The 10517-nt window shown below is 40.3% G+C and overlaps 1 protein-coding gene across 2 annotated transcripts in view; it reads left to right on the forward strand.

Annotated features, from left to right (window-relative positions):
• Positions 1-10517, forward strand: part of DAZAP1 (DAZ associated protein 1) — a 19954-nt gene that overhangs the window by 7255 nt on the left and 2182 nt on the right. Inside the window, exons 6-10 of one of the 2 annotated variants that reach the window (XM_010173180.2) lie at positions 1592-1674; positions 5085-5238; positions 6677-6706; positions 7136-7276; positions 8159-8341. In XM_010173180.2, the coding sequence (XP_010171482.2) occupies positions 1592-1674; positions 5085-5238; positions 6677-6706; positions 7136-7276; positions 8159-8341 (591 nt within the window). The remainder of the gene's footprint in view (positions 1-1591; positions 1675-5084; positions 5239-6676; positions 6707-7135; positions 7277-8158; positions 8342-10517) is intronic. The other variant, XM_029086268.1, reaches the window with a different exon arrangement.

The raw sequence follows: 10517 nt of genomic DNA on the forward strand, positions 1-10517 counted from the left end.
TTTTTATTTTAAGTTTATTTTAGTGATGTCTTTTGCTCTTGTTGCTGACAGCAGAATTTCACCTGCTGGAATCTATTTTGGCCTGTATCTTTGTGTATTTTTTTTATATATATATATATATATAAACTTTTTTCTACAATAGGCCTCTTTGGGCTTACCCAACCCAGTTGGATAAGCTTAGAGAGACACTAACTGTTATAGATACTGTATTTCTGTTTAACGCTTTAGAGCAATATATGGCTGCTGTCAGCACTAGCTGCAAAGCAAAATGCAAACCAAGGGGGAAATCTTGGGTTTCAGAAAAGCAGAAAGCAAAGCATCCATGTTCCATATGCTTTTGATGCCGCACCTCGTTTTTTCTTTCTAATTTTTTTATTGCTCTACCCTTAGCTAATCTCAAGAATGGCACAATTTATGTACTGCATGTGTTCTTACCTTTCCTGGGATTTGGTTGTTACACCAGCAGCCAGTGGTTGATGGCATGAACCAGCCTCTGCGTTCTGTGAAATTAACCACTATTTTGCCACTCTCGGCAGTTATCAGCAGCTACAACCTAAGTGCAGTGGTTCTCAAAGTGGGATTTCAAGAAGTGGTTTAGTCCTGGGGCTTTGCCTCATTTCCTGCCTCTCCTACAGGCAGCAGACGCTCCCCCACGGCCTTTTTAAAAGCTGCTGGATTCAGCTGAGCTGCTGTCATCGAGGGCTGCAGGCAGATAAAAGGGAATGAGCCACCCTTGGGGATCTGGAGCAGCTAGCAATGTCTTGGGCAAAAAGAGAGACTGAAAAGTATTGCATAGATTTTTTTATTTAAGAGAAAAATAGCAGGAAATGTAAGAAATAAAATAGATTAAGGGACATGATAGCAAGCAGCGTACTCAGTGTGAGCAACACTTCTGTAGTTGCCAGAGGTTGTTGTGTTTGGAAGGAGTAACATCTGTTATGTGCTTTTTCTAAGGTGTGGAAAACTTGAGAACCCCTGATCTAGGTTGTTAGTTTCTGAAGCTTCTCATTCATCCATGGAGTGGTAAAATTTTTTCATGCTTTAACAGCTACATTTCAAAGACAACTTTCTTATTTTCCCCGGAAAATATTCCCTAATGAGAAGATGGGCTGAGGGATGGGAGGAAGTTGCTTTGCAGCTTTGGGGAGCAGGGACATAACAGGTTTTCCTTGGGAACCTAGTCTGGATCAAAGATAGGAGCAGCAAAGTTGCTTGACTTTAATCTGCTGTCCCACAAGTGTTTTGTTTTTAATCATGTGGCACAGTTATCTCTGTGACTATACTAGCACCTTCTTTTTTTTTTCCATTTCCTGGTAGGTGGGTTAGGAATAAAGTCAAATTAAAAGGTAGTTAACAAGCTTCAGTTTGTAAGTTGCATGTGTGAAACCAAGACGAGGCATTCATTGCCTAATGACAGGAAATATCCATTGCAATTTTCTCAGATTGACCTTTTTTTTTTTTGAGAATTTAACACAAGTCTCGGTTATCTGAAACCCCTGCTTGAACCCTTGGTCCGCCCCTAATACTGTTCATCATCCTGTTTTGTGTCACAACACCCTGCTACCTTGATTCACTCTTCGTCGTTGGCTAGGTTTTGGATTTATTACTTTCGAGGACGAACAATCAGTGGACCAGGCTGTCAACATGCATTTTCACGACATCATGGGCAAAAAAGTGTGTAGTTGTAGTTTTATTTTACCTTAAGAAAGAACCAAGTCTTGGGCAACTAACAATTTCACTGGTGAATAAAACTTACTGATGCAGTTAGGTGGGTGTACGTCCAAATTCGAGGCTTTATCCATGAAGGTGGGGAAAGTCTTTTGAGTTTGCTTAAATGAGCGAGAAAGGTTGTGGCTTAGCCTGCAGAAGAGAGACTCATCTTGAAAGCCTGAGAATTTAGGCTGTGGGCTGTTGTGTTTTGGGTGAGGCCTTGTGCTGACAGACCTGGGGGGCTGCTCTGTCTGAGCGCTGCGCTGATTTGGGGGTGTGAATACCTTTGTTTTGAGTGCTGCTTAGGTGCAAGGATTGAAGTTAGTTTGTTTCCAGCTGTTTTAAAAATCAGAATCCCAATGAAATCTGAGTTGTTCAAGGCTTGGTTTAAGATACCACTCCTTCAGATGTGTAGTTGATACTCAAAATTCTGAGGTGGTCTGAGACAATCTACTTTATATAATCTTAAACTTAAAAAAAGAAGAAGAAAAAAAAAACATCATGAAGGATTGGTTTTTTAAAAAAAATTGGGTCACTTACTGTGAAACTTTGATACAAACCCACATACTCTATATAGTATTTAACCACAATGCAGTCAAGTGACCTCTGGTTGTTTCATCTTCATACTGTGTTGTCAGCAAATGGGTGTTTGATAGGGAGGAATTTTTTTAGGTTTGCTTTGATGTTACTCAGCAAGGAACATGCTTGTACCTGTGGAAAAAAAAAAACCAACCTAAAAGCAAAGTTAATTGTTGCAGGATACCCAAGTTTTATACAGAAAAAATAATAACTTCTTAATGAAAAATTAACCACAGGAAATTCTGGTAAATTTAAAATCCTTGCAGCTTTACATTATAGCCAGTTTTTTAAAAATAAGCATTAAAAGTGCTAACCTTAGAGGAAAGAGGTTTCAAGGAAATGCAAGAACAGTGTCACTTTCCTGAAATTATCACATTCTATAATTTTGCATTGCCTTTTAAAGTCTCTCCATGTGCTGATATTTCATAAGCATTTATTTAGCTAGCAAGGGATATATTCTTGCATTTCAGTGGAATTTTGGTTAATTATGCAGTATATAATGCTCTTTATTCCTATGAGCTTGTTTGGGGGGTCAGGGGGTGGGCTGACTTCCTAATAATGGAACTGAAGGACATGAAGAACTGTGCTTGTGTCATCAAGAGCATTAGTGTGTGTATCCTTGATCACTAGTATTTCCTCTTGTGAGCAGTTGAGCGCTCCCATTCCTGAGCAGATGCACTGACAGCAGTAAATGTACATTGGTATGTGTATGGATTATCTGTATCCTATGTACATCCTCTGACCTTTCCTTGGGATTGCCTTAAAATTACACAGAACACTTAAATGAGAGGTCCTGTCACGAGACAGCTGGGTATGAATGGGGACAGAGGATGGGACATGTGCTGTGGTGGTTCTGGGAAACACCGAGAACCCTGTCTGAGCCTTTGAGGTGTGCTGGTTTTCAGAGTACATCTCTGCTAATTCAGAGTTCTCTGTTGCTTCCCAAACAATCTCAAAATGAAATAATCTATTTTTGCTAATTTTTTTTTTCTCCTTTCAATGACATAAAAAGCAGCAATATGCAGTGGTGTTTTTTTTTTTTTTCAGCTAGAAGCCATGGAGATACCTCATTTCTTGGTGTAAAAACCAGGCTTTAGGCAGGTGTAGGATTTTAACCTCGGTGCTAGGAATATTGCACAGGGATTTTTTCAATCCTCAGCTTGGCAGTTCAGCACTTCCAAATGTGCACTGAAAAATTAATGTGTTTCTTCCACACAGATTAATGAACGCCAGATACTCCCCTCTCTTCATTGACTAATAATGCCTGATTTAAAAATGGTAGCTCTTTTTTTCTTTTCTTTTCTTTTTTTTGGTAATTAAAAAGGTATTGCTGAAATGAATCCATATGTTGTTGAAAGGAAAAAAAAAATTAAAATTGCAAGAAGGACTCTGCTTTTGTAAGCAATAACTGAATTCCCTCAAGGCAAATGTGTTAAGACTCATTAATTTGAGTCCTTTGAAAAATTCCCTTGGTTCCTCTCTGGAAGGGCCTTCAGCTGACAGAGATTTGGTTACTGTCATGTCTCATGTCCTTGGGGCATCTGCAGTGGGCTGGGGGCGGGGGGCTTTGTCCTTGCCTTGTGCCTGTTTCCTGTTTGTTCTCTGACATGAATGGTTTTTAAGACATGGCAGGAAGAATTCTGAATACTTTATTTTCCATACTACTCAGGCCCATTGATGATTGAGATTTATTTTCTTTGTACTCTGGCACCCATTAAAATTAATCATAAAATAAAAAAGACTTTAATTCAGCATGCATGAGTGCTGAGAGTGTTTCATTAAATCAGAAACTGGATTTTTTTTTTGAGAGAGAGAGAGGTTTATATTGAATGTGCAGCTTATTTTAAGTAGGTCAAATGCCCTTATTCGATGGCTTGGAACACTAGGACGTTTTATCTTTGAACAAAATAAGTTAAGCACTGTGGCTTACTAATTTTAAAAAACAGGAGGGCTTTTGTCACTGACTTAACACAGTATGAAGATTTGCTTCTTATTGACTCAACTGTCCATTTTTATTACTTGCATGTTTGTTTACTTTTTTGTTAGATGTAATGTAAGATTCTCTTATCACATCCATTCCCTCTGACATTGTTTGAGTTAATTGAGATTCTTTAAGCGTTAGCCTGGGGAAGGTAAGTCTTTATCTTCCATTAGACATTTAAATAAAATCTTTTTAAGTTTTAAAAACAAACAAACAAACAACAAAAAAAAAACAACCAAACAAACAAATGTGTGTTTCTCAGGTATGAGCAGAGCTGAAATTGTAGTTAGATGGGGTGGGTTTAAACTGTAACTTCCAAATGAACCCCGAACCTGTTGGAATGGTTAAAGCATTAGTACCCTTTTTCAGAGCGTTCTCTTTACTCCCAAGTTTGTTTGTTTTTTTTTTTTTGCTGAAAAGGTCATCTTTGTTACTCCTGCTTTAAATGTTAAATGAGTATATAAAGAATTTAAAAGATTATGCTTTGTTTTTTAAGTGAAGAGCCGTTGTAAGAGGGTACTGCTGTTTTAAGATTAAAGCCAATGAATACTGTACTGTGATGAAACAGAAGTGATTTGTAGGATGTGTTTTACCTGAAATACCTCAACAGTAGGACTTGTAATGTCTTACCATCATATATACTGTACCTGAGAAACATTTTAAATTACTGGCCTTAAGTTTAATAATTTAAGTATTTAGACATAAGTCATAAGATGCTAAGTGTAGTCTTAAGTGTAATTAAGGGTGTGTGTGAAGGGAAGGGGGGTGTATTAACCTGCACCATCTCTCCTAAGTGGTGACTCTGTTTGTTTAGGTGGAGGTGAAACGCGCAGAACCTCGCGATAGCAAAAGCCAAACCCCTGGGCCGCCCGGTGCCAGTCAGTGGGGAAGCAGGATCATGCCAAGTGCTGCCAATGGCTGGGCAGGTCAGCCTCCTCCGACCTGGCAACAAGGATATGGCCCTCAAGGTCAGTCTTGCCCTCAAAGCTTACTGGTAATTTGGTTTTACTGGTAAATACCAGCATTCCTGGGTTTATTATGGATAGGAGAACTAAAATTCCACACGTCAGTCCTTGACAGATCTGCTGAGATTGTTCCTTCACTTCCTTTCCCAAAAAGCTTCGTTTCATAGACCTGAAGTCAGTGGGTTGTACTGAGTCTAGTGCATGTCCCAGGCAGCACTTCACCTTTCTCGTTGGTTCTGCCTCTCCCCAGATAGGATCAGCGTGGGTTGGGGGAGGTGTTGAGAAAGTTCCACAGCTCAAGTTGTGACTCCAACTGTGGGATCGTGGCCTGTGTGAGACACTATTGAAAAATATTGTTGAAATATGGGCTTTCAAGGATGAGGCAGTTTCAAAGGAAGTTATAAGTAAAATTTGAAAGGGATGAGAGAAAAACAGATGGTCTTGTCTTTGGATTTTATTGCTTAATGTAGCCTGGAAAAATAACAAGCAGCTATGGGGCTAGCCGTGGTGCAGGGGAGCACTTACTGCATATAATTTTCTTGATTTAGCTTGAACCCTTCAGGGCTGAAAGGAGCAGCCGTGTGTTTTGGGTTTGATGGCTATAACCCCCACAAGATTTTGAAGACAGGATAAATATGCTGAGTTCATCCAAAGACAGTTTTGATAACTCATGGAGAAATACGGTGATATAATTGAGTTACGTTTGACAGAACAGAACTTGCTTGCTCTGATAGATGAGAAATTTTCACCTGGGGGGCTAAAGGCAGTGTCACTGCTTCAATCTATTGCTACAATAGATGATACCTCAGTGGAGGGATTGCTTGTTTCCCCATGGTGCTTATTAACTTGAAAGCTGCAGCTGAGGCTTTGACATTCTGCACAGATGTGCTAATCTGCAACTGCACAAATTGAGAAACTAGATTATTTTCAGTGTGGTTATTTGTAGAGAAAATGATATCTGATCTACTGGAAAGATTAATGTACAACATAAATGCATTTATCTTTCATTCTTAGTACTGCAACAAATGCAGAAGATGATGGTTTTTATGGTTCAAAAACTTCAAAAATAACTAGGATAAACCTGGTAGTGGATTAAAAAATGCTTTGGATGTGTAGTCTGCTGTGATTTTTCAGTGGTTTTGTTCTTTAGTATAGTTTTCTGCACTTGATATGCTCACAGTTCTAGCTCCTTCTGATTTGAATCTGGGGACTGCTGTCTCTTCTGTGCATTATTTGCTGAATGATTCAGAGTCTTCAGAATTGCATATTCAGAAATAGTCCCAGGTTATTTCTTGGGCCATAAAAACAGATCTGTAAGGGACACTGGGAGGATGCTCAATCTGTTCCAGAGCCCAGAGCGAGATCAACTTTCTTTAAATCTCCCCTGTTTCATAGTGTGCAGCTTCAATGTGTGTATAAGTTGTTTTTTGTTCTGTTGTAGGGATGTGGGTGCCAGCTGGACAGGCAATTGGTAAGTACGTTATATGGGACCAATTTTAAACGAAAAATCCTACTGAGCAAGGGTGCAGTTTCTTTAAGAATTCACAGTGATTTGTGGATTTCTGTAGTATTTAACCTACATTTAGAAGCTTGATTTAATTTGCCCTGAAAGAACGAAGGAGAAGATAGCATATTCTTAACAAATCAGTAATGGGAGCTGACATACATCCTGCTGTTGCCAACCACACTAATTTGTTATCAAGGCATTACATTCTAAACTGCAATTATTTACAGTAGGGGTACTTGGAGGACAAATATTTCCCCAAGTAAGAATTCATAGAAGGCTGAGACTGCATCTGAAATCTCTCAAACAGATTTACCCCATCTAGAGGATGCTGATTTAAGCAACAACTTCTCATTATTAAGCTGCTTTAGTTCTTGGTTTCTCTTTGTTTTCTAGGTGGATATGGACCACCTCCTCCAGGAAGAGGAGCTCCTCCACCACCACCACCATTTACCTCATACATAGTCTCTACACCTCCTGGAGGATTCCCACCTCCACAAGGATTTCCACAGGGCTATGGCACCCCTCCACCATTTAGTAAGTGACCTATGGGAGATTGAGTACAATCCATCACCAGATTCAGTTTTCAGCTTTTGCTCGTCTTTCTCTGGATTTGGATTTTTATTTTTTTTCCTTATGTTTCATCTATCCTTAGATGTTTTGCCTAGGTTGTGTATTCTGAGCTTTAATTAACTAGAGAAGTATTTTTGTCAGTGAGTTGGGTTACTTTCTTCTTGGGCACAGTAATCATTTGTTATGTTCTCCAGTCTAAATCTGTGTACCCCTAAACAGACTTGGATTTATTGTGTACCCCTGTTAGGACAGCTCTGAGAGAAGTTAGAGATTACTGCCTGCTGACCTGGGCTAGGCACAGGCTGGGATTTTCGGAGAGGCTTAAGGAATTAAGGTCGCAACTGGCATTGGAATTGTCGATAGGATTTTAGCACCTGCCCTCAGGCCACCTTTTGAAAAGTCCAGTCACAAACCAAGTTAAAAAAGAAGGCAGAAAAGACTACCCAGTTATCTCGAGTCACTTGTTCTGCTATGGAGAAGCCATTTGTTTGAGAGATCTTTTTTCCTCCTGAGATCTTGTCACGTCTCTCACTTCACATGTGAGTGCCCAGGGTTTGGTCCCTGGTTTATCACTTTCTCCTTGCTGATGGCTGCTGTGGCTGCAGTCTTCGTTTGAGGTGTGATTTTTCATGTTAGAAGGTTTATTGTTGGGGTCTTTTGGCTACAGTGGTAGCCAGAGTGTAGGAGTGAATGACTGTGTGGCCACTGTAGGTAACAAACACTTTGTTTCAATAGAGTTATAAGTATTTTTTTTTAAATTGTTCATAATCTAATGCCAAGCAAGAAGTCAGGGTGGTGTTTACTCGTGTTTTTTTCCACATGTATTGTACTTTTCTCCTGTTTCAGGTTTTGGTTATGGTGCTCCACCTCCTCCACCTGACCAGTTTGCCCCACCTGGAGTACCCCCTCCACCTGCCACTCCAGGGGCAACACCACTAGCTTTTCCACCACCACCACCACCATCTCAGGCAACTCAGGACATGAGCAAACCCCCAACTGCTCAGCCAGAATTCCCTTATAGTCAGTTTGGTAAGTAACTGCATATAAAATAAATTCAGCTTGATCCTTCTCCCCTCCTGTTTTTCTTTTATACTTGGGTAGAAAGTCAGTGTTCAGAAACAGTTTGCTAACCCTGAAGGCACTTCTCTCCAGGATGGGAGAGCCATCAGCTCCCAAAGGATCCTTAAAGCATGCAGTGTTCTAGCCAGAGGGTATTTTCTTAATCAACTCTAAAACTTTGCTTGTATGCTGTGAAATAGTCTTGAGAGACTTGTGCACTGGTAGGATAAGTGACTGATTTGCACTCTCCCTGAATCTGTAGTTAAAACTTTTTTTTTTCTCAATAGCTTCATGGAGCTTGTAGGCAACTTTTTTTGTGTGTTTTGCCTTTGATCAGATTGAGAATAGACTTGAAGAGTAAGAACAGCATCAGGAGGCAAGCGGTGCGGGGTGTAAGCATCCACACTGCCTGCCTTTTCCTCCCTTCACCCCATTCCTTTCCTGTCCAGCTGTGGAAGACAGAGGGAGTTCTCATCCTGCTCTTCCACTCAGCCCTGGTTTTGAGCAGCATTCTCCAAAGAGCTCTTTGTGGCATACTGCTTTATTTATTTTTAATTTTTGCAGGGATTGTAACTGATTGTTTTTTTACTTCTGAAGTGAACTTTTTGCATGCAGTAGGCCCATGGATTGAGGGTGCTGTTCCCTGCTTGAACACGTTCTCCATGCCTGCTTCATTTGAAGTGCCTGCAGAAACTGTTAGGGAATGAACACTTTGTATAAAGTTATTTAAATAGATACTATTCAGAGTTACAAAAATGTAAAACAGTCTCTGAAGGAAGATTAGCCTTTTGGGTTTATTTATAAAGCAAGCATGTGTTCTCATGTTGATGAATTTTGGAATGTTTTTCAATTTGTTTGTTATAAACACAGTTGCTTTCATAGATTTGCCCTTGTGATTCAAGAGGAAGCTTTTCCTGTCTTGCCAGAACTTGTCTCTTTGCAGACTCTTTTTGAAGGGGGATGGACCCTACTAAATAAAGTCTAAATCTGTGCACAGTAATTTACATTCAGTGGAGAGACAGAATTTGGGATGTGTTGGAAGTTTAGGAAGAATCTGTTTTCCAACATTGCAAAAAAACTGGGGGATTCCAGTATTTGGTGTGTATAGTACCACTTACCTCTTGTATATTTTAGGAAGCCTCTTTGCCAGTGAAATATTTCAGGTGTTGTTAGTCTCTTAAGAGTGCTGGGTAGGGAGGGAGGAAGAGGTGTGTGTAGTACTGTATTTTGAGGAAGAAGGCTAAGAAAGTTCATTGTTAAAACCACAGCTGCAGTTAGTTGTGCCTCCAGAGTGCTTTTCTAGCCTGAAAGCTGTTAGGGGTACAAGTGCTAACAGGGATGGAGGTATTTCGTGTGCTCCAGCACCACAGAATCATCCACCTGTTCCTAAAGCTACATGTGAAATCGCTTAAAACTCTTTTTAAAGAGCTTCAGCATTTCACGTGATCGCAAATGAGCGAGCAGCATTGCTGTGCAATAGCCAGTCTAGCTGATCTGCATGTATTTACATAAATGCATAAAGCTCACGGGCTTTACAGAGGCACTGAGTTATCTAATCATTGTGGCATTTTAAGATTTGTCCTGGCTTGACAGCATCTTAAATGCTGCTATGTTTACAGCTAGGATGAATGTAAACACTAGTAAATTTAAACGCTAACGTGGGTGTGTCTCCCTCACCCTGAAAAATTATCTCTGTACAGGGCTCTCTTGGGGTTCGTCACCCTGGTCTCCTCATTTCTTACTAGGGCTGGGTTCCTATTCTCAAGACCCTTCAGGCTACGCGCCAATACTTTGTTTACACTCTTATGGTCAGGCTGAGCAGTGAGAAGCCTAGGTAGGTGGTGCCTATTTACAACCAATGCTCTTGATATATCTTATCTGCCTTTGGGAAATTAACTTGTGTCTTTCTTGCAGGGTCTCTTTTTAAGAGGGTGGGGGGGGAACAATGCTGCTCAAAATGTGTATTTTTTGTGAGTAAGGGCAATGCAGTTTGTTATGTTTATCAGCTGGCTGAAGTGAAAACTCCCAGCTGAAGGATGAATGACGCTGCTGTTGTCTCCCCAAGCTGCTGCGTTGGCGAGGCTTTATCCTGTGTGATCGAACTGAGCTCAGGTTCTTCAGCAGGCCACTAAAGCCACCGTGGTTG

The sequence above is a fragment of the Antrostomus carolinensis genome, unplaced genomic scaffold, assembly GCF_000700745.2.
Source record: "Antrostomus carolinensis isolate BGI_N321 unplaced genomic scaffold, ASM70074v2 scaffold25128, whole genome shotgun sequence".
Lineage (NCBI taxonomy): Eukaryota > Metazoa > Chordata > Aves > Caprimulgiformes > Caprimulgidae > Antrostomus > Antrostomus carolinensis.